The following is a 25473-nucleotide window of genomic DNA, read 5'->3' on the forward strand; positions in this document are numbered from 1 at the left end:
TTGCTAGGCACAGGGACTAATATAGCTGGGGAGACGGGCTGGAGTGGTCTGCATCTCAGTTGTACGTTGCAGGCTCAGGTTAATAGTTCTGCCTAGCACTGAGAATATCTTACAGTGCTGCTCTGGAACGCTAGGACTAGAAAATACTCTTAAGAATTGGGGTTTTACATAACACAAAGCAAAATATGTATTTTGCATGAAGTAGTAGTTTGGAGTTGCGGGGGTGACAAAGGCCATCTTAACCCTAGCTCCACCTCTGGGACTTTTTCACCGTGCTTGAATTCATTAGAACTGCTGAGAAATTATTTTGCCACCTCAAAGAGTGCCTAATACTGACTCACACTGCCAGAGCATCCACATTCATTGCGCCGTTCTCAGTTTAAAAGCTTCTCTCCAGAGGGAGCATAGGAAACATTCAGCAAGCCACAGTCATTTCACCACACACACGGATAGTTCCCAGTCCCCAGAAATGGATTGTCACCTGTCCCTTGGGAGTCCCTCTGGACATCAGTCCTGTACCTGGATATGGGATGGAGAGAAGCGTGAAATCAGCGTAACGTTGAGCTTTGTCCACCTTCTCAGAAGACGTCACACTGCACAGGACAAGAGGAAAACAGCAGACATTTGTAAAGGATTTTTCATGGAGACACTAGCACCCAAAAAGCTACCTGTCGCATCCCCCTGCACAATGACTTGACTCAGGAATTAGCAGGGGCAGAGCTTACTCAACACATCCAAATAAACAGGTATAGCCCCAAAATACTAAAGCTTTCCTCTGGAAAGCAGAAATACCTCTATCTGTTCCTATATACAAGCAGAGGGCTCCTTTACTCTCCTCTTTCTGAAAGGGTGACTGTCGCATCACTGCAAGCTCTACAGAGAAAACCTGCTCAGACTGCAGAAGACAGATGAAAGCAGGTATCTTGCCCGTTGATACAGCTTTCTCTGGCTGAAAACCTCGGCAGGACCAACTAACTGATCCTGCCGTAGGACTCTTCCAGCGACTGCTCCCAGGTTGGTGAGTGCATGCCCAATAACAATTCCCATATAAGGGCTACACTAGCTGCAATCCAAAGCCTGCAGAAAAACAAATGAACTCAGACTCACTTCAAGCCAAACTTCACCTTCTTGTTTTCCACCATCAGGTCACAGATATATCGGACAGACAGGTATCGAAGCAGCTTGATGTCGTGCCCTCTGACCTTGTCAAACAGCTGGGAGTCTGCATTTCTGCACAACAGAACAAGCAAAGCAAGATGAGTGTGGAAGACTGACCACGTTGAGTCTGATTCTCTGCACAATACTGCCACAGTTCTTCCCTGAACTGCTTCTAGCCATAAGCTGCACAGCACGAGCCTTGTCTCCACAGGTCAGAGTCAGACTCTGCAAGGAACTGATACTGTGAACTTCATGCTTAGGGTCCCTCCCCACATCTCACTGTGCTGCAACCAGCACATAAGGTACAGAACAATTTCTCCAGCTTGGAGACGTACTTTTTGATGAAGTAAATACATCTGTGTAATTTAAACACCTTTTTAATTAGCTCTATATATTCTTGTCTCGAGCCCTTCCCTCTGGTATAGATTAACAGGCTTCAGTTCAGCCAGCCATTAGCATTCAAGAGTCTTTTTCAAAAGCAAGGGAAGTAAGACTCTGTGCTTGGTGATGGTCTCAAGCCTATACCCAAAGCGCAGCCTAGGAAAGAGCAGAACTGAGTGGCTGAGCCAGTCAGCTTTGCTCCAAACTCCTTTTTCCCTATCCCAGTGATCCATACAAACCTAAGTGCAGGATCTTCCTCTGAAATGTCTTCTGCATCTGCCCAAGCATCATCAGAACCCCCTGCAAGGAAGGCATTAAGATCCAAAACTTGTGTAAATCAACTCAATCTCCAACCTGACAAGACATGCACGTGCCTGAAAGGCCATGGTTTGGTGTCCTCTCTCCACACATAAGCGTGCTCAATACCTTCCCACATTTCCTCTTCCTGAAGAGCCCATTTTCCAATACAGCCCACCCTTCCCTTGTCATTGCAAAGGACCTAGGTAGATCAAACCCACGACTGGCAGCCAGAAGGACGCCCCAATAGTGCTACACAGTGCTTTGTTAAGCCAAGCTTCAGCTCTCACATTACAGACACCAAATTCTCCCCTGAAGAGCCTTCCCTAGAGTCCAGTATATCTCACCAGTAGCACGATTTGATTCCCAATGATTAGCCAAGCAATAGCAAGTTCTTACCATCTTTTTTCCATTATTCCCACCCCCAATGTTTGGGGATCAATAGCCTGACTCCTTTGGGCTACCTTACTTGCCTACATGCTTCCCAAACCTCATTCTTCAGCCTCAAATTCTTTTGCCGCTGCTTCTTATGAGGTATGGCACTCTGTCCTGTAGTATGGTGCTTGGAAACGGACACGAGATTTCAGTCTTTGCTCTATTAAGCGGGGCCTGATACATGCAAGTACACGCCACAGCTCTGCACCTGCTCTCAGGAAGAGCCTGGTCTTGCGACTGCCTAGGACACTGTCCCAGCCTAGCCAGGCAGCCGGCCACAGAGGGCTCCTCACTCACCTGAGAAGATATAGTTGTAGCCAGTGCGCCCATAGAGCTCTCCCCAGCCAGCCAGCGTTGCTGATCTACAAATATGCTGGAAGAAAATTTTGTTATTAACCATGCATGCTCCAGGAGTCTTTCCCTTTTCAGGTCTCTGGCCTATTCGCTGACACGTTACACAGAGATGGTTGGTACCTACAGCTACCACCTCTCAGCAGTCCCCCCTGCAACCCTGGTCCAGATCAAGTTCTCCAAACACATCAAACCCCCAAGTGCCTTTATCTGTAGCTAGTTTTTAAATCACATTTTCATCTCTAGTTCTCCAATTCACTAACACAGTCAATTCTTGCCAAGTTAGCAATGTCCATGCTCTGTTAATACCCTGCTTGAGCCTTATTTCCACTTTCCTGTGGATAAGATTACGGATGGTCCCAGTATGACTCCAGGCAGTTCACTCCTGCAGAAAAAGGTCAGCAGGTTCAGCCCACGATGGCTTCAGTCAAGCTAGATTAAAATTGTCACAGGTATGATTTTGCTATTCATACAGTGTTTCTAAATTGAACTAAGAAAACTGAATTAAGCTACTTAAGTTCTAAATGAGACTATTCCTACAGGGCTTCAATACAGTTTAAGTAATCCACATAAAAATGAATCTAATTTCACTTTCTTATAGATCCCCTTGCAGACAAGCCCACATATTCATACGACCATTTATGCAATCTTGCCTCCCCAGGGAGCAGACGAGGGAAACTTCTCTTTAGAGAGAAAAGCTAATCAAAGGAGCTCACTGCTGGGAAGAATAAGGGGCAGAAAGCGACAACAGTTGACTTCTCCTCTCAAAGACCAAATATCTTTGGTCCCTCAGAAGGAACATGCATGTGGAGAAAATGTTAGCTCTTTGGTGCAAGGCTCATGACATGGTGGGGTAAAATAGCCTGAAGCCCCCACAGATGACTTACGCAGCCCAGATAGCAAACGCTACCTACTACTACAGGCTGCCTGCTTGTACCTGAGAACAGGTTTTATAGCATTTGGAAAGGTGACAACTGACTGAAGACGTGGCTGCACAGTTCAAATGGCAGGGAGAAAGGTCATTTTCTAAGTTAAGACAGGTAACCCATGAAGCTTTACCTTTCCCTTGTACAGAATGACTGGGCAAACAAATCGTCCTCTACACCTCGCCATCTTACTTCGGTTGATAAGGTCCTGCAGTTTGCCAGCCTGCACAGTGCTCTCAAACCTAGTGGACAGAGAGTGGGTTCAGTACACAGAGCATCTTCTCACACGTTGTTCAGCGAAGCTGCTGCAGACACCCTGGGCTGTAATCCCCATCCCTTCCACCTAGAAGCCAGCTCTGAAGTTAAAGAAGCGTCCTCTTGATTGTTAAGAATTGCTTCTGCTGCTACACAACAGGTATAGACACTTTTCTGTCTCCTTTATTTTGAAAGACCAGCTGCACAGTACATGACAGCAAACATCTTCAGAAGCTGGCAATATGAGTACCGTCAGAACGGTCTGCTACAGACTAACATGTGGATTCCTAACAGGGGACTACCTGAGTAAGCCAGTGTCTACAAAAATGTATGTTCTGCTTTCCTCCCCACCATCTTTCCATCCAAAAGAAGCTCAGCACTACCATCAGAGTGAATTCACTATCAGAGTGATAATTTTGCAAGCAAGGAAAAATAAATAAAATAGAGAATTAAAGCTTGAACACTCAATGGACCTTAGTTCTTGTCATTTGAGCATTTGCGTTGCTGGGTAATTAGACAACTGTCTGTAAATCGGCTAGTGGGTTGAACAGAGTAGTTAGATTAACATCAGCTGCACCTGCATAACTAAATTGTGTTTGGTTTTCTGATTAAAGTTAAAACAGAAATGTGTTCCAAGTTGGAGACATTTTGGAAACAAGTTAAAATTGCTGCAATTTGTCCAAGTACCAGTCTACATTCAATAGGAATCCAAACTGAATTCTGAACTACACAGGCCTTCAGGTGGAACCATCAATGCAGGGAGGACTAGAGTTTCCACAAGGAATTGAAGAAGCATCCAGACTGACATGACAGAAACCAGACGAAGTCTGGACAGACAAAACTGCATGGCCGTGCACTCAGAGATGATTAACAAGAATTTCCAGTTAGCCCCTCCCAGTAGCAGAGCTCAATAGAAGAGCCTAGATGAACTGGTTGATGCCTGGATGCTCGTACTTTATCAGCAGGGTAAATCTAAAAAAAAGGTCAAATAAGATCATGGGAAACTCTCCAGTGGGATGGAGAAGTACTGGCATTTGTAGAGCAAAAGATCTCATCTTAGATAAGGCATCTGATTTCCGTGACCCACCCACACCTGAAAAGGCACAGCAAGATGATTAGGATGGCCAGGGGACAGTCTATGCTGCAAAAGAAACCATCACGGATTGACCAGCAGAGCAGATGAAGTGAGGACACAACGATATGTGCATTAGGATGAAAGAGCGAACTTACAACGGACAGGGAGAAGAACTCAAAGGCGAAGGACAATGCTGGCCTAAGAACAAATTAATACCTTTACACTGGAAGTTAAAAGAAAGCTGCTAAGCTTCAGAATCATCGAGAGTGTGGAGCAACCTACCTACAGCTGCCATTCTGGGAAGGATTAAAAAAATTAATCTACTATTAACACGGAAATTGATCTGTTTATGGAAAAGATTATACAAGGCAGTGCCAATGGAAGCAGGGAAACAGCAAACAAGACCTTCAAATCCTACTTTTTTTTTTTTTTTAAAAAAAGGACTCAATTCTCAGAATTCATAGTGGAGGCTTAAGATTTTTCATGTGTTTCCCTACATACACAACTATTTTAGCTGTCCAGCTCCAAAGAGCTTTGACATACACCAGAATTTAAAGAACAAGAACCCAAGCTAATCTTTAAACATTGCGGACATGAGGGCGCTAAGTGCAAAAACAGGAAAACGCTAACACAATATACTTTACATGGGAGTACATAAGATTGCGTGCAGGCAAGAGAAGCATGCGCCCAATCGATGCAACCCAAACTCCGCTCATTGCTGTCACTGCAAACAGCCAGGAGCTCTGCTCTGCCACCTGCTTCCCTCTGCTGAGAGCACGTGAAAAAACACACACCGCAGGAATGGCCCATGAGCAGCTTAAGGAGAGATGCCTTCGTGTATAATTCCCAACACCAAACTATTTTGAAACTTTGAGAGATTATCACATACAGATTTGGTTGTGGGGTTGCTTTTAAATGAACGCACGCAATCAAGAGACACATCCTGCACTCTGCTCCAGCTGTCTGTATGTTTCCTTTGTAAAAGCAAATACAGAGGAAAACAAGAACTTTAACATGGTGTTACCAGAATAGGTATGTGGCACTGCTTCAGTCCAGAAGATGGGATTGAACAAAAATGGCTTTAAACTAAAAGAGGGTAGATTTAGATTAGATAAGGAAGAAATTCTTCCCTGTGAGGGTGGTGAGGCACTGGAACAGGTTGCCCAGAGAAGCTGTGGATGCCCCATCCCTGGAAGTGTTCAAGGCCAGGTTGGGTGGGGCTTTGGGCAACCTGGGCTAGTGGAGAGTGTCCCTGCCCATGGCAGGGGGTTGGAACTAGATAGGCTTTAAGGTCTCTTCCAACCCAAACCATTCTATGATTCTACAAATCAAATGCCTGGAAGATCAGAAATTCTAAGAGAAGCACCTCCCCAGGAGCTGAGTCACATCAAGAGGTTTTCCCTCTCAGCACACTAACTGCGCTGCCTTGGGGAGGCATCACAGCATCGGGGAATAAGTCTGTGCACCTTGGTAGGAACCTGGGACACGGGGAGAGCAGGAAGCGCAGTGCCCCACTGGTGACACAGAAGAATGAGCCCCTCTCCCAGGCTCCCATGCCTGTTCCCTGGAGAGACCCGCTCTGCTATTTGTCATGGCTGCATCACAAACAGAGCTCTCGGATCTTCTCAAGAACCATTGTCTGTAAAGCTAAACACGGTAAGTAAACACAGTTGTACTGAGACTACTGTCGTGAGGGGAAAGGCTGCTCTGAAGAATGGGTGCAACACTCTTACAGGGACAGGCGATTCAATGCAGCATAGGTAGGAGTGAAATCTACTGAAAAAGGTTCAGAAAACAGAGCACTCTTCAACAGCAGTGTGAAAGAACATCATTAAGGCTGCTTGGGACAAGGTGGAGAAAGAGGTAGAAGGAATGCCATGTATCAACTAATTTTTTTTGACTTTCAGGAGTTTTTTTAATGTTGGATTTTGTCTGTTTGTTTTTTCTTTGTAAGTTTTTTTTCCAGAAGATACTGCTGGGCAACCTTACCTCTGTGTTAATCCCCTCAGCTCTCCCTGCCAAATCAGACCTCAAACCTGAATTTGTCTTTTTAAATGCAAGGGAAACACTTCCTGTAAGAGCAAGCAACTTTTTGCAGCTGTATTTCACACAGGCTTGAATCAGAGGTGCTTCTCTTTGGATAGCCGTAACTGCATTGGAACCAAAGTGTTCCTCTCACATTGTTAGATTACATGCAACCGTAATCAGGTTTGTTTGGAGTGCAGACACATAACAGGATCTGCAACTGAAACCAAAGTCGTGGCCTGTGCCGGAGATCTGGACATTTTCATTAAGCGCCATCACAGTAACTCTAAGACAGGGAGTAAAGAACTGAGCACATCCCTCCGTTTCCATTCCCTGCAGCTCCTGCCTGCTCCTTCTGGGGGGACGTCAGAGTTCTCCAAGCACAGGGAAGGTTCTCCTGGCTGTCAGGCATGTTCTGCTACTTTCTGTGGCTCCACATGAGCAGCACCTGACCAAGGGGCATATGGTTACCTTGGTTGATAGCCAAAACCACACACCAAATTCCTCCCACTACCTCCTGCACCTGCCTGGATTTCAGAGTACTGTTAGCCAAGTTTGATGAAGCAACATCCTTTCTTCCAGCTGCCCAGCCACAGAATGAACAGGATCAGGAAACTGATCTGGGTTAAAAATACTCTTTTTTTGCTGGTTCCCCACACAGCTCAGAAGTAGCTGTACCAACAGAACCCACAGGGCAGCACAGCATTTGCATAAGTGAGAACTGCTTCCAAAAAACTTATTATTAGAGGTGTGAAGCATTGTGCATGCTCCAAGGAGATCTTACCAGCTGATTAAGAACATTAGAAAAATGAAAGGCATACAAAGACACTCAGAGTGTCCTGTTCACTGGAAGAGGTTCTTGTGTTCTGTAACACAAAAAGTGCAACAGTCTCCACTTCATGATTATTCCACAGAGTACAATGATGCAACTAAAAACCAGATTTGTCTAAAATTATTTAGCAGCTTTTAGAGAGATTATCACCTACAAATCAGGAGGAGAGGGATGATGAAGGGTAGTCTGTTTCCATGACTCCCTGGGAGAGCAAATCATGACTTGGAAAGAATCGATATTTAAAATTTCAGTTGCCACTGCTGGCTTGCAAAAGTCCCAGAAGAAAATGGGGCACCGAGTGTAAGTACACTTGTTCTGAATACTCATCAGAAAAGTTTAACATCTTTTGCTCTTACAAGAACAGGAAAAGCAGAAACATTCAGTTTCTCTTCCCTAAAGACAGTCCCAGTTACATTTACAGCTTCAGACTTCAGTTTCCCCTTTTTTTTTTCAGCAAGGGGTTTAATCTTTTCTAATCTGGTCTAACTGTTAAGCAGCAATTCTCCCACCTGACAATCAGCTGTTTCCCCAAGACCCCCTCCTGCAGCACCCAGCCCACGTGCCAGCACGCCAGCTGACAGCTTGCCTTCCTCAGGCAAAGCAGCCAGACACATCACTGCTGCGAGGGGAACACGGTGACCACCGTCTTTTGAATGTGTTACTCTTGTCACGGACACAGTTAAGGCAGCAAAATTGCGTTGCGTTTTCTTGGAAAATAAAATAAAAAATGGGAGGCTGTGGCTAGAGCCACAGGGAGCAGCTAACGCTCAGAAAGAAGTGAGACCAACGTGATTCTGAGCTTGCAGGTCAAAGTCCAGAAACGCGTTGGTTTAGGCTTGCACTAAACTGCAAGCAGGCATTTCCCGTTAACTCACTAAACCTTGGCGCCACTGACCCACGTACCATGGTGGGGGCACAGATTGTTTCTGTCCACGTTGCCTCACCTGTCCGGCCCCTATCAGCCCCCCTGCCTCAGGATGCTCTCCAGACTAAAATTTCTCAAATCAGAGGCCTTCCCGCCAGACCGCAGGCACTTCATCAAGACAGGGAGAGCATCACACAGTCCTGCTCCCAACCAGGAGGTCCTTGAGCCTCTGGGCAAGCTGCAGCACAGCAATCGCTAGGATCCAACGCTGCGCTCAGGTCTACTCCAGGACAGCATGCAGCGGAGCTGGCACTGCCCCGGAGCACCCCGCTTCCTTCCTGCCCCCCAAGTTACAGGCTTAGCTTAGCAGCTTTCACCAAGGAAGCCCAGGAGACTTGGGGAGCTCGGAGGAGCCCCACGGGAGCTCGGCGGCGAAGCGCAGCCCTGGCAGGCAGCGAGGGGTGTCCCGGGAGCGGCGTGCCCAGCGCCTGACGCCGCCGGCTATAATTAGCCACAGCGCAGCCTGGCGGGGCTTCCCTCGGCCGGCGGGAGCCCCGGAGCGGCAGCGGCTCCGGGCAGGCACGGAATCTCCCCGGGGCAAAGCGCGAAGCCGCCTCCACCGGCCGTGAGCCGTGCGGGACGGGGTGCGGGCGGGGGGACCGGGGGCCTTACAGGTCGCGGCCGGCGCCGGCGTCGCGCTCCAGGAGGACGATGTGCCGCGGGTAGTGGGCGCAGACCTCGCCGTGCGCGTTGGGAATCACGCTGTACCGGTAGTCGCGGCCGAAGAGCTCCAGGCACCGCCGCTCGATCCGCTCCACCTGCGCACAGCCACCGGTCAGCACCCGCCGCACACGCCACCAGTTTCCCGGCCCCCTCACCTCAGCAGTCTCGGTCCCCTCACCTTAGCAGCGGCGGCTCCGCCGCCATCCTTGGCGCGGTACTGTGCCCGGGAGAACTCCAGCAGCAGCTCGGCCATGGCGCGGTCCCCGGAGCCCGCCGGGGGGCAGCCGCGGGCCGCCGCCATCCCCGCGCCGCTCACCGCCACCGGCCCATAGCCCTGCCCCGCCCGTCGCTTCCGCCCGCCGCCGCCGCTTCCGCCCGCCGGGCCAATCAACGCCGCGTACGCGCCACGCCCCTTCCGCTCGTGGGCGTCATCGGGATGCGACGCGCTCCCTCTCGCTGCGCCCTGTGGGTTCCGTTCCGCTCCGGGGCCACTGACCCTTCTCCCCGCCCCGGGGGCGCGGACCCCCGGCCCTGCCCTCCCGCACCGGGCAGCGGACGGCCCCCGCTGAGCCCCCAGCGGGTGAGGAGCTGCCTGGCTCTCGGTGCTGAGCCCGAAGCGGGGCCCGGCGCAAGGGCTGGGCACGGCCAAGGCACCGCAGGCGTGGGGCGGCTCTCGGGGCGGGGGGCGGGCTGTGCTTCCGCAGCACCGGAGCTGCGAGGTGTCAAAGCTTTGAATAAACCACGTTTATATACGCAGAGACATGGGGCAAACGCTGGCAGGCACCGCTGAGCGGGTCTGGCTGGCGCTGCTCTACAGAAAGAACCCCGAAGCGGGTGTTAATTAAAGAAGGCCCTCGCGGGGTGTGACCGCACGCACACAGCCAGTCGCAGTGGCGGCTGTGAGGTGAACGGCAGCACAGGCCCCGCAGCACGGCCCTGCGTGCTTGGGAGCAGCGGTATCTTGCGTGCCCGGGATGGGAGCGGGCAGAGCCAGCTTGGTGTTTGTACCGGGGTTAACGGGCACCACCGTTACCCTGCCAGAGGCACGCGCCAGACAGCGCCTTTGCTCTTGCAGGGGAATACTAAGGGGTTTTTTTCACCTGCATATGTCTGATTTGCAAATCAGCTGCGAACCTTGACAAGACCTGGAAGAGAATGAGGCCCCGGAGCGTTTCATGAAAGCTGAGTTCAGCAGTAGCTGCGCAGCTGGTCTGGTCTCTGCTGGTGTTTTGGGGCCAGTGTGAGGCTGCCAGGGCAGGACTTCGCAGGGCACCTACCAGCACATGTATGCCGGGCCAACAGCCGGTGCCACCTGACCTGGCACACGCGTGTACACACCGTCAGGGCACACGAGCGGTGCTGGATCGGGCCCTGCTGCTCCCAGCGCCTGTGCAGCCCACGCTGGTAACTTACTTGCTCCGGCCCCACCAGGCGGGTCGGGAAGGCCTGCTGCCCGCCTGGGGGGGCTCCACCGCCATCCGCAGGTCTCCCCCGGGGTCGCGGAGGGGCCGGGAGGATGAACGCCCTCCCTGCGGGCCCGCTTCGGCCAAACACGCCCACGCGTGTATCTGCTGGCATTAACCGGGGCCGTGCCCGGGGCTGCCCTGTGCTGCACGGCGGGGCTGAGCAGCCGCCGCCGGGCGGGGGCGGGCCGGGGAGTGGCCCCGGTGGGCCGGGGTAACGGAGCGAGCCCGCCGCTGCCTCAGCCCCACCTCACCGACCCGCTCCGAACTTTGCCGAGGTGGCCCGAACCGAGCCGAACGCTGCCGAGCGCGTTCCGAACCTCGCCGAGCTGGCGAGGAGCGGGCCGAACCCCGCCGAACCTCGCTCCGAGCGTCGCCGAGGCCGTCGCGAGGCGAGCCGAACCCGACCGAGCCCTCGGCGGGCGGAGCCGAAGGCGGCCGAAGCGGCCCGATCCCCGCGAGGCGCGCGCGGCGGGCTCGGCTCCGCAGTGGCGGGGGGCGCGCGCCCGCGCGCGCGGCGGAGGCGCGCGCGGGGCGCAGAGGCGGCAGCCAAGATGGCGGCGCGGGTGGCGCAGGGGCCGGCAGCCCGCGGGCGCGCCTAGGCCGCTGGCCCCCCCCCCCCCCCACCCCCCTCCCCCCAGCCCCGGGCGGGCTCCCCGCCGTTTCGGCCCCCCCCTCCCCGCCCCCCGTCCCCTCCGGCAGCGCGGCGGCCGGCAGGATGCTGCCCTCGCAGGAAGCCTCCAAGCTCTACCATGACAACTACGTGCGGAACTCGCGCGCCATCGGCGTGCTCTGGGCCATCTTCACCATCTGCTTCGCCATCATCAACGTGGTGGTCTTCATCCAGCCCTACTGGGTGGGCGACAGCGTCAACACGCCCAAGCCCGGTTACTTCGGGCTGTTCCACTATTGCGTGGGCAGCGGGCTGGCGGGCCGGGAGCTGTCGTGCCGCGGCTCCTTCACCGACTTCAGCACCATCCCCTCGGGCGCCTTCCAGGCGGCGGCCTTCTTCGTGCTGCTGTCCATGGTGCTGACGCTGGGCTGCATCACCTGCTTCGCCCTCTTCTTCTTCTGCAACACTGCCACCGTCTACAAGATCTGCGCCTGGATGCAGCTGCTGGCAGGTACCCACCGGCACCGGTCCCCGACGGGCATCGGCCCCCCGACGGGCCTTCTCCGGGTATTGGGGTGGGTGATGGGTGTGGGGGATGCGGGGTTCGCCGGGATAGCAGCACCAAGAGCGGGCAGCGGATGCTGGCAGCCAGGGAGCCCCCTCAGGCACCGGTGGCAGGGCCCCCGGCCGCAGGCATCAAGGTTGCTCAAGGAAGCTGGGCTGGGTCCAAGCACTGCGGGGCCATGGTTCCAGGAACCAGCCCCAGGGCTTCCTGGGACACCCAGGCTAGGCACTAGCACTGACAGAGTACCAGGAACAGGCACCAGCTTGGGGCGCTGGCACCCAGGGCTCCCCAGGCACTGGTATCAGGGCCCCTGGCCACAAGGAGCACCAGGGTTGCCCGAGAAAGCTCGGCTGGGTACAAATACTGTGGATCATAGGACATCCCAGCCAGGAACTGGCTCCAGGACACCGCAGGACTTCCTGGGATGCCCAGACCAGGCACTATCACTGACAGAGCACCAGGAACAGGTGCCAGCTCTAGGCACTGGCACCCGGGGCTCCCTGGGCAGAGGTTGGCTGCAGGGAACACCAGGGTTGCTCAAAGAAGCTGGGCAGGGTACAAACACTGTAGGGCCACAGGGCATCCCAGCCAAGAACTGTCCCCAGGGCACTCCAGGGCTTCCTGGGACACCCAGGCCAGGTATTTGTATTGACAGTACCAGGAATGGGCACCTGTTCTGGGCACTGGCACCTGGGGCTCCCCAGGCAAGATCTGACCCCAGGGAACTGCAGGGTTCCCTGGGACAGAGTGGAAAAGCTGGATCAGGAACCCACCTCAGGGTACCCCAGGACACGCACCAGCCCTGGGGCACCTAGACAGCCTGGAGCACCTTGGGACACCCTGGACCAGGGGCCAGCCTCAGGGCACCCCAGTACACCCCAGTCAGGTACCAGCTTTGGGACACCCTACAACAAGGACTGTCCCAGAGTCAAGGACCAGCTGCAAGGATGCCCTAGGACACCCTAGGGACCTGCCCCTGGGGACCCAGACCCCCTGAGGCACCCCACATCAGGGACTGGTCTCCCTGTCTACCCAGCCCCAAGGGCATCCCTGAGCAAGCCTGCCCCCACAGGATTCCCGCTTTAGTGGAACCCCCAGCCCCTGAAGGGACCCCATAACTGGCAGGAGCCCATGCATGGACTCCCCCAGCCCTCTAAAAGCACCTGTGCACAGAAAGACCCTCCAGCTCCTCCTTAAATAGATGTTGTGCCCAGGCCCCCTCCCTCCCTCCAGCATCATCACAGGGCTGTGAGGACAGACCTTCCCCAGCTCTCTGCATAAAGAGACCCCGAGTACAGCGCTTCTCACAGAGGGATGTCATACATTTACCTTGATATCTGCTCAGAAATGACGACAGGCTCAAGCCCAGTCATTCCCCCCAAAGTGGCCCTGCCTATAGATCCTCCTTAGCTCCCTCCACAAAAAAACCCCCACCATAGATCTACACCAACACCCTCATAGATTCATTCCTCAAAGGGACACCGTACAATAACCCAAACTTCTCCCCAGAAGGGGACATGATGCGTATATTGATGAAGATCCCAAGTATCCCCTTGTGCACAGACGTCCAAGCTGTCCTCACAGAGAGTCTATCCTTTTCAGAGAAAGAACCTGAGAAGAGATGCTGAGCTTCCCCCGGTAGCAGGACCCTTCACTTCTTTTTCTCTCCAGTTTTACCATGTGTGGAAAGACAATGTGTTACTCCTCACTGCATACAAAGTGTGAATAGACCCAGAGCCCCCATATTTCTAACGAAAGGACCCCAGTCAGCCTCCCATGAGAGAAGGGCCCCAGGTATTGATGTGGGAGGATACAGCCCCCCCATGCTAGGGGCTTGCAGCTAGCCTGGTGCTCTCCCTTGCAGCTGGCTTGGGCTGGAAAGTCTGACCTCTCCTCACCCAGATCAGGACCACAGCCAGACCTGGAGCTGCCTTGGCTTATCGGGAAATTCCTTCATCTTTAATTTTCCCTGTCCCAAAGATTTACTGGTTTAAGGCAAGCTCAGAGCCCAAATCCTACTGATTGTCAGCAGCTTAATCAAGTGGCCGGTGCTGCTGCAGCACGGGGAGCTGCGTGGCAGAGGGCACTGCACCGAAGGCAGCCCTGGGCTTCCTCCTCCGTGCCTCCTGTCCTGCCCTGGCTCAGGCTTGGGTGGCCAGGGCAGCACCCTGCGGCTGCCACCTCCGCGTACCCCTCGCCCTGCCCTGATACTTGTTCCTGCTCGCAGATTGTACCTTGCAGCTATGCTTTTGTTGCTCACAACTGTGTTTGTGGGAACCCCAAGTGCATGGCTTGCTGCGGCCGTGGGCTGGCTCTCCTGGCCCCAGCCCGCCCAGGCTTGGCTCGGAGCTGTCCTGAAGCAGTGTGGCCACGTGGCCTTTCTGTGTTGGAGAAAGTCCGAGGTGGCATTTGCAGAGACCGGCCATCCATCCTGACCTGAGATGGGGCAGCACAAAGGAGAGCTTCTGTCCCACAGGACAGGCTGGTGTCACCATCAGGGAGGGCCAGGACACAGAGGAGAGGTGGCACGGTGCGTCCCGGCAAGAGGGAGCCTCCTCTAGGAGGGCCGGGCAGGGTTGAACTTTCCTGGGCATGTCAGAGGCAGCCGCAGGTGGATGAGTTACTTGTGCATGGAGAAGGAGCTGCTGTTACCCATGGAGAGGACACCATGGGCCGAATCCCATGGGTAGGGCAGGGATGTGGCCCGATGCAGGCTCCGGCACAGCATGATGGCAAGCTTTGGAGATTCACCTGCCTGGGAGGTCACAGGGTTGTGCCAGAGCAGAGGGCTTGGAGGGGCAGAGAAGGAAAAGGTGTTCATCTTGCCCGGCTGAGGATTTAGCTGAAGGAGGACTTACACCACTACGGCAGAAGCAACATCGATGCCCAAAGTTTCATGGTCTCACTGGTGAAAACCAGGTAAACAAGGTGAAAGGCAGAGAGGTGGGGCAGAGGTGGAGCAGAGGTGGGTCTATCCCATCTCTATGGGATGGCTGGTGCAGAATACAGGGCTGCTGAGTGAGGGTACGAACGGGCTCTTCAGAGGAGAAAAATCAAGAGCAGGAAGGTGGGGGAGGAGGGGAGGAGAGGAGGAGGGTCGGGAATTCAGTATCTCTCTCAGAAAAAAAAAAAGTTTAAATCATCAATGTCTAATTAGTGGACAATAATCAAGGGAGGGTTTAATTAGAGCTTCACAGAAAGCTCCAGCTCAAAAGCCACTGCCCCCCTAGGAGGAAACTGAATCTAATTAAGAGGAAAGACTCTACTTTATCGCAAATAGAAACGTAGCCATCTGCCCTGTTCAAAATCCCAGTAACGCAAAACTGGAGATTTTACTAAATCCTTCTGTTATAAAACCAGAAATGGGCTTTTAACATGAGCACGTCAACATCTGTATGACTGACAGCACCCTGATGCCACCCCAGTCTTCAAAATCAGCGGAGGAGCTCTTTCAGAAAGTCTTATGGGATGATGCTTACTTGAAGAGAAATGGGCTGTGTGGGTGATCCCTCTTGTCCACCCTCCATGGAGGGCAGGTACAGGAGCGAGATAAAGGCAGCTGGGCTGATTTTGTGGATGCCTCCGTTTCAGCGACCTCATAGCACTCATCTGCTGGACACCAGAGCGCAGGAATACACCACCACCACCACCACGCACTGAGGAAGCTGCCCCGGAGCCTGAGCATTTCCTCTTATTCCCTAATTCTCCGCTGTAACATAAGACACAGTCACCCTGTGAGTTAGCTCCAAGCTTTGAACAAAGTTGTCCCGGTGTCCGGCGCTAATGGCAGAGCGAGAGATCCCAGCCACCTCTGCATGGCACCACCCCTGCATGCCTCCCGTGAGGACTGTCACTCCCAGCAGAGCCAGGGCTCTGTTTTCAGGGAGGCTTCGGTTTTGTACTTACAGTCTACCGAGGGACAAAAGAAGCAGCCAGCTGAGCACACGGTCCCTCTCGCACGGAGGAAGTCACTGGCCACGTTTGAAGGTGTTTCCCTGTTACGCCCACTCCTCTGGCCACGTTTGAAGGTGTTTCCCCACAGCTCAAGTCCAGCAGTTGATGTGGTGAGACCTTCCATCTCCCTTAGGCCGGGCACAAGCACGACACGTGGGGTGCCTTTCTACCCGGGGCCATGCCATTGGCCATGGGGCTGGGGTTTGTCTTTGTGCCACGTCCAGGCACCTTTCCCAGTGGAGATTGTGATAATACATATCCAGCTCAGCCCTTTTCTGCTTTGGGAGACCCCTTCCGAGCTACACTCACCTCCTGGCTGGGCCCTTCTCGCCCACAGTTTGTGAACCAGGACCAGAGGCAGAGCCTCGGTCAGCGGCTTCATCTTCTGCATGAGGGCTGCGTTTCCCACCATCTGAATGGAGACCCCTCACGTGGCGCAGCTGCAAGGCATCATTTTGGCACCATTTTAGGAACCTTGTTCCCACCTGCTGGCTGAGCTGTGTGGCGTGGTGGCATGGCTGCAGCCTTAAGGGAGAGCAGGGTCTGGCCCGAGCAAACACCACAGCCGCGAAACACTCCCTGGTGCCGGCGGTGATGCGGTGGCTCTGCTGAGCCACATTGTGATGGGCTCATCCTCCCGACTGGGACTTGCTGGAGAGCCAGCTCCTCTCAGAGAGAGTTTGAGGTTTCAAAAAAGTTGTTTTCATGGATATAAAAAGTCATTCATTGAAATTCTTAATGGAAAAATGAGAGACAGGTACCACTGCTCCAAACCAGCTAGGAGCATAACTGGGACAGCTACTTTCTCTGCCCAAGGGAGAAACAGTGCCAATGTCCGAGCTTCCAGGCAAACTGCTTCCACCTGCCCACTTTGCAGCAAAAAGAAGACATTGCTGCAAAAAACCCCTTTACATTTGCTGAATTACCAGCTTCTGACCCCCAGAAAAGCTTTTCTGAAGATTTTCCCTCTGCAGCAGGGACAGGAGCAGCGGTGCAGCGCAGACCTGGTGTCCGTCCAGCACCTTGTGCCCCACAGCAGCCAGCCCCAGGCTTTGGGAGGCAGCGTAAACCTCCCCTCGGAGCTGCTTAACGTGCCTGCGGACCCGTGGGGAGGGGCTGAGCCGGGCATCTTGGAGCCGCTCGTGTCCTGGAGCTTACATCCCTTAACTGTTGTTCCAGATAAAGTAACTGTCAGTTCTGATTCATATAAACTCATAACTCTACTCTGAATCCTGCTGGTTTTTTGGCTCAGAAACAGCCTGTGGAGCAAAATGCCGTAAGGGAGCTCCTGCCTGTGTAAATGGCCGGTGCTAGCCGTCCCGAGCACACTGCCTTTAATTTGCATTTATTTTTGAGGGATTTCTGTTTTTAGGAGGAGGGGAGGGCTGCGTTTGTTCCCTTTCCTTCCAGTACTCAACTCTCAGGAGATTTCCTAGTGAGAAGCAGCCACAGCAGACCCCAAAGGCACCACACAGCCCCTGCTTAGGGGCATCATGTTGGGGATCCCCACTGGGGACCCCCGATGTGCCATCAGCATCATGGTGAGCGGCCGCGGGCACAACGGAGGGTACAGGCAGCACCTAGAGCTTCCTCCCCTTCAGCACAAGGCAGACACGAGGACGGGGGGTGTCACCAAAACACCCCCCCGGCAGAGAGTCGCGGCTGCGGTGAAGGTGAGAGTGATGTGCACGAGGGCGGGGGACAGCCAGCTCGCTGAACACGAGGGAGGGCGAGCCACTGCCCACGGGGCCAAATGCCTTGCTGTCCCCAAACCCATTTGGCACCCAGCAGTTGCTGGGTTTTCCCCCAGTTACCCCCACATTTTTCTGGTTTTCAGTCCCCCAGGTGTCCTGTGGCAGCACGATGCTCTGCCTGCCCGTGATCGGGGGGGAGGCCACATCTCTCAGCTGTAGGGCTTGTCCTTAGCCCCATCCACCCATGGCAGGTGAGAGCAGTAAAAGCCAGTCTTCACCCAAACCTGCGGACTAAACTAGACAGCAAAAGTGATTAAAAAGTCAGATTTGAATCCTGCAGCCACAACTGCATGGGACTGGGGCGGTGCTGGGGTAACCATGGCACTCGGCAGACACACGGGTTACTCAAACTCCAAATTAGCTAAATGCACCTTCTACTGGGGGACATTATCCTGCCAGGAGGAGCCTTCTCATCTCTCTCTGCTCAAATCTCATCCCAGTGTTGCAGCCTGAGCCATAACATTGAATTCCCTTCAATTAATTTATTTTGCCAGGATATCAAAAGCCCTCCAGATGCTCATTTCATTTCTAGGGGACCCTGCCAAGAGAAGCCATGAACCAGCTGCAAAACCAAGCCGAGAAATGTCAGTCCCCCAGGGCCAGAGCCCCAGCAGGATCCCACGGGCAGCCCTGCAAACCACAGCCGGTTCGTCCTCCTTCTGCATACACCCTGCCCCGTGATCACCGAAATGCCCACTCTCAAATACATCTTTCCAGCTGGGAAGGCTCTGGGAGAGGGAGTTGGAGACCAGGGCCTGGGGGAGGGATGGCAGCTGTGGGCTGTGACGAAGCGGCCGGCTGTCCTTGGTTGCCACCAGCATGTGGGGACCAGCACCACACCCTCAGAAGAACAGGAATTAGAAGCAAAATGGATGGGACTTGGATTATTTTTTTCCTTTTTAATAGCGGCTCTTGTAGGACTCATCATTTGGTGTTTTTCGTGTGGTTGCAAGGTGTAGAAATAGACTGTTTAAACCAAAACCCAAGGTTTTCCTGCAGGTCTGCAAGGAGTGTTTGGAGGCAGGTTCTGGCAGAACGGTGCTGCAGGCAGAGGGACAGGCAGGCAGAGCCCCATCCTCATGACCAGCGGACCTGCTGCGAGGGGCTCGCTGAAAAGGGCAGCACCCCTCGAGGCCCATCAACCACGCAGGGATCCCCTCCTTGTTCTTGCTCTGCACTTCAGCGTCACTCCTTGCTGCGAGGCACGGGAAGGTGTTTCCAGGACATCAGGCAGCCTGGGGACACGTGGAAGAGGGAATTGCTTGTGACAGAGCAGAGGACTCGGTTTGCTGCTGGGAACACATAGGACAGATGGGAAGAGGAGAGCTGCTCTTGGCTGGGAGAGGACCTGCCTTTGGTGGCAGAGGCGTTCAGATACATGTGGTGACTCGGGAGCTCTCCTTTGCCCTGGTAGTAAATTTGTAGTTTAATTCTCTCTGGCAAAGAGGGGCTGTGAGATCTCAGGCAGAGCTCCTGGAGCTGCTCCACGAGCCATGGCACAGGCTGCCCTGCCCTGGTGCCAGCGCAGAGCGGGCACACGGGGACAGGAGGGACCAGGGCAGGCGGACACAGGCTGGAGCCAGGCTGGGTGGTCCTGGCAGTGGCCATCGCTGTCTGTCCCCCGCGGCTGTGTTGTGACAACCCGCTGCGCCAGTGGCTCACATACTGTGTGTTTTTCACGTACCTTTTTGAGCTGCTCTCTGCTTTCACCTTAAACCCTGACTCTCGTGTCCTTCACGAGTGCTGTAGCCCTCCAGAACATTAATCCACTGCCTCCTGCGTCACTGCCCCATCCTGCCATGTCCTGGGAGACCCTCACTCATGAGAGGACAAGTTCTTGGTGAGCTCTTGCTTTACCTGGGCAGCCGGATCCACCTGGAACCCAAATAAATGCTCAGAAATGCAGAAGAAATACTGATGCTTGCAGAGCCCAGGGAAAGACCCAGGCGCTGCTGTTTTGCTCCTGCAAAGGACTGACCGAGGGCTGCGCACAAAAGCTGGGAGTCTGCCTGAGCCCCTGCTAGTGCAGGTAAAATTGGCACCTGATTTCATTGGGGGTTTTTTTACTTAAATTTGCCTTCTCCTACAGCCCTATTCTCTTCTGGGCTGAGAGGGGCTGTCGCTGAGGGCTGCTGCCCACCCAAGGCAGCTGGAACACTTGCCTTGCTGCTCACCATGCTTTCCTCCAGCCTCACCTCTTTTCTCCTCACCAATTTTGGCAGAGCCGTTACAGCCATGCCCGTTTCCAGGCTGGGTTGTGTCAGCCTGACCAGTGCCGCAGGGGCAAACCTCCCCTCACCAGGGATGGCCACAGCACCGCAGCATTTTTTGCAGCTGCACTGCGCCAGGAACGCGGCAGGTCCTAAAATCCTCTCAGCATCTCTGCTTTCCCAGGGAGAGTCCCCGGCACAGGTCTGCCGCTCCTCCTCGCCTGTAATTCATGCACTCGGCTGAATTAAACGGCACCGAGCTCGAAGGTGCCCGGGTTAGCAGGCAGGCCAGGTTGCTGCTCACAGTGTCAGCACCGATGTTATGTTCCCTTCCAGAGGGGATGGGTTTGGGTTGTTCTGGTCCCAGTGGACAGGGAGTTCCCCCAGACGTGGCCGTGCTTGGCTGGGAGTCCCCGGTGACGACGTGCTGGAGGTGCTGGCTTGTCAGCTCCTCATGCATGCACTGTGCTCTGCAGCCACGCGGTGCCGGGGCTGTGTGCGGTCGTAAATCGGCAGAGATCAGGCAGCAGCTGGCGGGGGGTATTACATGCTGGTGTGCGGGGCTGCGAGGGTGACTCGCCTCAGTGTCCCTGCCCTTTGCTGGGGAGAGCGGCCAGCACAGCTCATCGGGATGCGAGGGCCGTGCGAGTCCCAGCGCGATGCCCTGCGCTCACTTTCCCCCTGCTCCTGGGCCTTCCCTTCCCTACCGAGAGCAGTTAAAAGTGCACATCAGCACCCCGAGAGCTCACCAGCCAGACCACGGCACATCTTCTGGGGCTGACGCTGTGGCAGCACTCGTGCCTGGCGGGGTGTTTGCTGTCCCTCCAGCAATAAGGGACGGGGAGGCACTTTGTCACTCGCGTGGGCACAAGCCTCTCAGTTCTTTCCTAACTCCAGACAAAAATACTCACAGCACACCCCAGCTCCTCTACAACATGGTTAATATTTTTAGACTTCCCTGCTGATACAGGGTGAGGAGCTTTTGTACTGGATGCAGTTAGAAAAAGCATCACCTCCTTACCTTGACAGTCGTGGGCTTTGTTTCAGCATTCCCCTTCCCGTTCATCCTGGTGCTCCCTGATGTCTCCCTGCTCGGCACGGGGCGCGTGGGACGGAGGCACGCTGAGCAAGCGAGCCCGCTGGGAGCGGTGCCTGCAGGGCTGCGAGGTGGTCGGATGCAGGTGCTCCCGGGGATGACGAGCCTCTTGTCAGGCAGCATCCCTGCCCGCAGCGCGCCTGTGGCTCCTGCCTGTGCGCAGGGAGCCTGTGATGATGAGGAAAGCCCACGGGGGAACCACCAGTCCTGTGGTTGATGCTGCAAGAAACCAAGCCCCTGATGTCCCCATTTGTGTGTGCACCAGGTTTGGGGTAGCCATGTGCAAACGCAGCCCCCGGGGCTGTCACCCGCCGTGCTGCCTGGCTGTTGCGGGGCCAAGGCAGACCCAGGCCACACTCATGCACTGACCAGGGGGGCTCAGCGCCTGGCGCTGCCACCCCTGTATCCCCTTTGATGCTTCCCTCTCCTCTCCCCCTTGCAGCGCTCTGCCTGGTGCTGGGCTGCATGATCTTTCCCGACGGCTGGGATGCAGAGACCATACGGGACATGTGCGGGGAGAAGACAGGGAAGTACTCCCTGGGCGACTGCTCCGTGCGCTGGGCTTACATCTTGGCCATCATCGGCATCCTCAACGCCCTCATCCTTTCCTTCCTGGCCTTTGTCCTCGGCAACCGGCAGAACGACCTGCTGCACGAGGAGCTCAAGACAGAGAGCAAAGGTGAGCGCCGTGCTGCCGGGGGTCCCGGGGCCCCGTGCCATGGCCCTGGGGGGATCCTAGGTGGGAATAGCCCAGGGGGCTCAGCCCCTCCGACAGCCTGCAGCCTGGCGAGGGTCCCATGGGCTTAACTGCCACCTGCAAAGCGAGGCAGGCTGGGCAGGGTGGGAGTGGGCTGCTGAGCCCCCACCATGCCTGACGCCCTCTCTTCTGTTTCCACAGATTTTGTCAGCACTGCGGTAAGTCCTGAGCGTCGCTGTCCCATCCCCCAGCCTTGACCGTGCGGCGTGTCTGTGCGTGACTGTGCTGGGTGGCCCCGCGTGGGATGGCATGGGGGGACCCCGGCTGTGTGGGGCAGCGGGGACGGGGGGGCAATGGGGAAGGGAGGCAGCAGGGATGGGGGGCAAGAAGGGATGGGGACAGGCACGCACATGGCACATGCTGGTGGCACGATGGTGGAGCCAGGCCTGCCTGACCCCCGCCCCGACACGCTGTGCTCTCCCCACAGAGGATATAAGGCTGAGCGCCCGCAGCAGGACCCTCTTCCCGCAGCCGGCAGCCTGGGCGCTCCCTCCCCATCCTGCCCTTCATCTGCTGCCAGCGGTCACGCAGCATCCCGCGCCGCCCCCTGGGCCCCACCGCCCACGGTGGGGATGTGCCGGCCACCCGCCGCGTCCACGGCCACCTCCATGTCCACGCCGGCACCGCCATCCCACGCACCCCGCCAGCTCCGCACTCCCCACTGCCTGCGGGCCGCCGCTGGGGGAGGATACCCCAAACCCGCTTCGTTCGAGAACAGTGTCCAACTGCGGTTTTGTTTTGAGGAAAAAACAGTCTCAGAGTTTTTAACAGATTTCTACATCCCCAGGACTCCTGACCCGCCGCCTCCCACCCAAACGTGTGCCCAGTGACGCCCCACGCCGGCTGCCCAGGCCCCGGCCCCCTCCCCGCTCCCATTTTGTACAGCTCCAAGATCCTGTCTCCACAGCCGGGGGACCTGGTGGCCAGGACGGGGCCCAACCCCTACTTTTACGTGTAAATTCATATTCTCTAAACAGGGTAAAGTGACTCGAGCCCCCTCGCCCCCCACCCCGGGAGCCTGGCCCCAGGATGTGGCATTTCCCGGCACGTGGCCGGGGCCACAGGCTGCCGCTCACTCCCCACCCCAGTGCGGGGACCGCAGGGGCCTCGCTGCCGCCGGAACACCTGACTTGCGCCGCCGCTGAATGTAAGCCCTGGTAAGTGGGAGCAGCTGAACATGCAAAACCCCCTGGGCGGGCACAGGACCACCCCACCTCCCCTGCCAGCCCCTTCCCCGAGCCGGCCGTGGGCTGTTGCCAAACGCCTTCCCTCCCCATCCCCATACGGTGCTTTATCTCCACTGGTGATGGCAAGGCTCTCCTGGCCACACGGTGTGGCTGGGGGTACCTGGGCACTGCTGTGCCCGCCCTGGCATCCTGGCCGTGTCCCCTGCCTGCACCTCGCTGGCACACGGTGACGGCCCGCAGGGGCCAGTGGCAGCTGCCCGGGTAGCGCTGAGCCTGGCAGCTGCCAAGCACCGCCCAGCCTCGATCAGCACACACAGCACCCAAGAGCCAGCACCAACACCCTCCCTGGCATGGGCGGCCACGGCCCGGCTGTGGCTCTGCTGGCCAGCCCGGCGTGCGTGGGCTTCCCCGGGTCCTGGCTGCAGGGGCTCGGGTCGCCGCGGCCCTTGCGATGCAATAAAGTCCTCAGCACTGGCTGCGTCTCAGCGCGAGTGGCTGGGGGCTGTTTGCAGGGCCGGGCCCCCAGCTCCCCGGGGAGCGATGGGCCGGGGGCTTGCGGGGGCCCTGGCAGGGCTGGAGCTGGGCACTGGGCAAGGCCTGGGAGCGGGGCCGAGCCGGGCACAGGGACAGAGCGGGGATATGGCCCCAGGACAGGCAGCCCGGGGCAGAGGAGCAGCTGCCCAGCCACAGGCAATGGGGCAGGGCCGTGGTGCATGGAGGCTGCTGGGAGATGGCGGTGAAGGGCTCTGCAGGAACCAACACCCAGCCCGGTGAGCCGGGGCACCCGGGGCTGGCGGGAGCCGGTAAGTCGTGTCCTGAGGCCCTGCGGGGCAGCAGTGAGGGACGGAGCCGTGCCAAAACACCGGCTGGGAGCCAAGGTCACCTGGGACGGTGTGGGTGCTGGTGCTCCTCTGCCAGCCATGAGCCCGGCGGTGCCCATGTCCCTCCGGCAGCGCCTGCGTCCCTGCGGCAGCTGCCTCCGTGGAGCGGGGCCGGCAGGAGCCCCCCGCGCCCAGCCCTGACAGCGCCCGGGTCTTGCCAGCTTGTGAGTGCTGTTGCTGGCTGAATTGGAAAAACAAACGAAGAAAATCAGTGGAGAAAGGAATACAGTAGCTGTAATATATCTGTATTTTAGTACAAAGTTTGATACAGTGTTTCACAAAACCTTATTGAAAAATATAATTCAAACTAGACAAGCTCGGAGACCTGTGGTGTGGGGGGGACTGGGACGGGCTCCTCTGGGCAGCACTGGTAAGGATGAGATGGTTTGCCAGGAGGTCGAAGGGGTGGGAAGAGCGACTGGGTGGGTGTTAGAGCCGTGGTGGGGAAGGGAGGGAGGGTGGAGAGCCCCCCCTGCACCCCAGAGGGCTGAGCCTCTGCCCACGCAGGCTGGCATGCTGGCATGCTGGGGGTCACTGGCCAGCGTGAGTCCCCAGGGAAAGGGTCTGTCCTCGGGGAAGGGGTCTGTCCCACCCCGCGGCAAGGCAGGAGGGGGGTAGGGGTCCCATTTATCACTAGTAGCGTTTCAGCCCTCCCCTTCTGCCCGTCCATGGGTCCCCCTTGGGCAGCAGAGCCATGGTGCACCGTGGGCAGTCTGTCAGCTCACAGGCTGACACAGCCCAGTAGGAGCCTCCTGAAATGCAGCAAATTCCCATGTCTTGATGGAAAAAGAACTCAGGTGGCCCAACATTCCAGGGGCATGCTCTGGTAGCGGAGCAGGAGCAGTGCTTTCCAGGCTGTGTGAGCACAACAGCTGCTGGGGGACCTCTTGGACACCTGGAGGGCTTCAGCCAGCTCTGGCCTCCCCACTACGGGACACGCTCAAGCCCGGGTGAGCCCCATGCAGGCAGACGGCACAGAGGAGCGGCTGAGGGACAGGCTCGGTCAGCCTCCGGCAGAGCGGGGAGAGGTTGTTGCTGCCCACAGCTGCTTTGGGGGAAGGCGCAGAGCAGATGGAGACAGACTTGTCCGGGGAACGGACAAGGGCAGAACAAGCCACCACAGACACAGTCCTGTGAGGTGTCGGGGGGACGTTTTCACGCTGAGGGTGGTGGAACACCAGCAGCATTGGGCACCTGGGACGTGCCAGCTTTGTGGGTCAGCACTAGGAGGCACACTGGGCAGGCCCCACTCCAGGCTTGGCCCATCTTCCTAAGGCGAAGGCAAAGGCAAGCAGTATTAAAACTAAAAGCCTTGGGTATCAGCGCACCTGACGCCAGGCTGCGAAGCAGGCGTAATAGTGCAGGGGACATCCTCTGCCCCATCTCCTCCCCAAATGAGCTTGAGCGAGGAGGAGAGCAGCAGTGCAGCCACCATCTCACAGCCCCAGCCAGGAAGCTCGGGGAATTTCCCTTCCTCGGGAACTGCAGCCCCTGGCCTCACCCAAAATGCTGGGAACAGAAGGATCTGCAGGGCGGCTCCTGCAAGGCTTCACACCTACCCTGCAGGGACAGGGAAGAGACCGGCGTGCACCCCCTCGCCCCACGGCCTGGGCACCAGCGCTGGAGGGGGTAAGGAAACAGTAAAGAGACTTTCAAAAATACCAGTTTTC

At 56.2% G+C, this 25473-nt stretch overlaps 2 protein-coding genes across 3 annotated transcripts in view; one reads left to right on the plus strand and one right to left on the minus strand.

Annotated features, from left to right (window-relative positions):
- The window catches only part of MTMR14 (myotubularin related protein 14), a 33405-nt gene extending 23732 nt beyond the window's left edge, over nt 1–9673 (minus strand). For both annotated transcript variants that reach the window (XM_054838743.1, XM_054838741.1), the window contains exons 1-7: nt 9502–9673; nt 9273–9418; nt 3682–3790; nt 2569–2644; nt 1779–1839; nt 1108–1230; nt 520–593 (exon numbers count right to left, since the gene is read on the minus strand). In XM_054838743.1, coding sequence (XP_054694718.1) covers nt 520–593; nt 1108–1230; nt 1779–1839; nt 2569–2644; nt 3682–3790; nt 9273–9418; nt 9502–9624 — 712 coding nt within the window. In that variant the 5' untranslated portion in view covers nt 9625–9673. The remainder of the gene's footprint in view (nt 1–519; nt 594–1107; nt 1231–1778; nt 1840–2568; nt 2645–3681; nt 3791–9272; nt 9419–9501) is intronic.
- Nucleotides 9674–11230: 1557 nt separating this feature from the next.
- LHFPL4 (LHFPL tetraspan subfamily member 4) lies at nt 11231–24108 on the plus strand. Its single transcript, XM_054838744.1, has 4 exons — nt 11231–11910; nt 21421–21657; nt 21877–21893; nt 22163–24108. The coding sequence occupies exons 1-4, from the start codon at nt 11505–11507 to the stop codon at nt 22169–22171; spliced, it is 669 nt and encodes a 222-aa protein (XP_054694719.1). The 5' UTR covers nt 11231–11504; the 3' UTR covers nt 22172–24108.
- Nucleotides 24109–25473: the final 1365 nt, after the last annotated feature.

The sequence above is a fragment of the Grus americana genome, chromosome 11 (genome assembly GCF_028858705.1).
Source record: "Grus americana isolate bGruAme1 chromosome 11, bGruAme1.mat, whole genome shotgun sequence".
In the NCBI taxonomy this organism is placed as follows: Eukaryota; Metazoa; Chordata; class Aves; order Gruiformes; family Gruidae; genus Grus; species Grus americana.

Excerpts from the sequence above, each read along its gene's own strand:
- LHFPL4 (XM_054838744.1), top strand. The coding sequence starts at position 11,505 with ATGCTGCCCTCGCAGGAAGCCTCCAAGCTCTACCATGACAACTACGTG. Across the intron at positions 11,911-21,420 it reads CTGGATGCAGCTGCTGGCAG|CGCTCTGCCTGGTGCTGGGC; the intron begins GTACCCACCGGC and ends TCCCCCTTGCAG.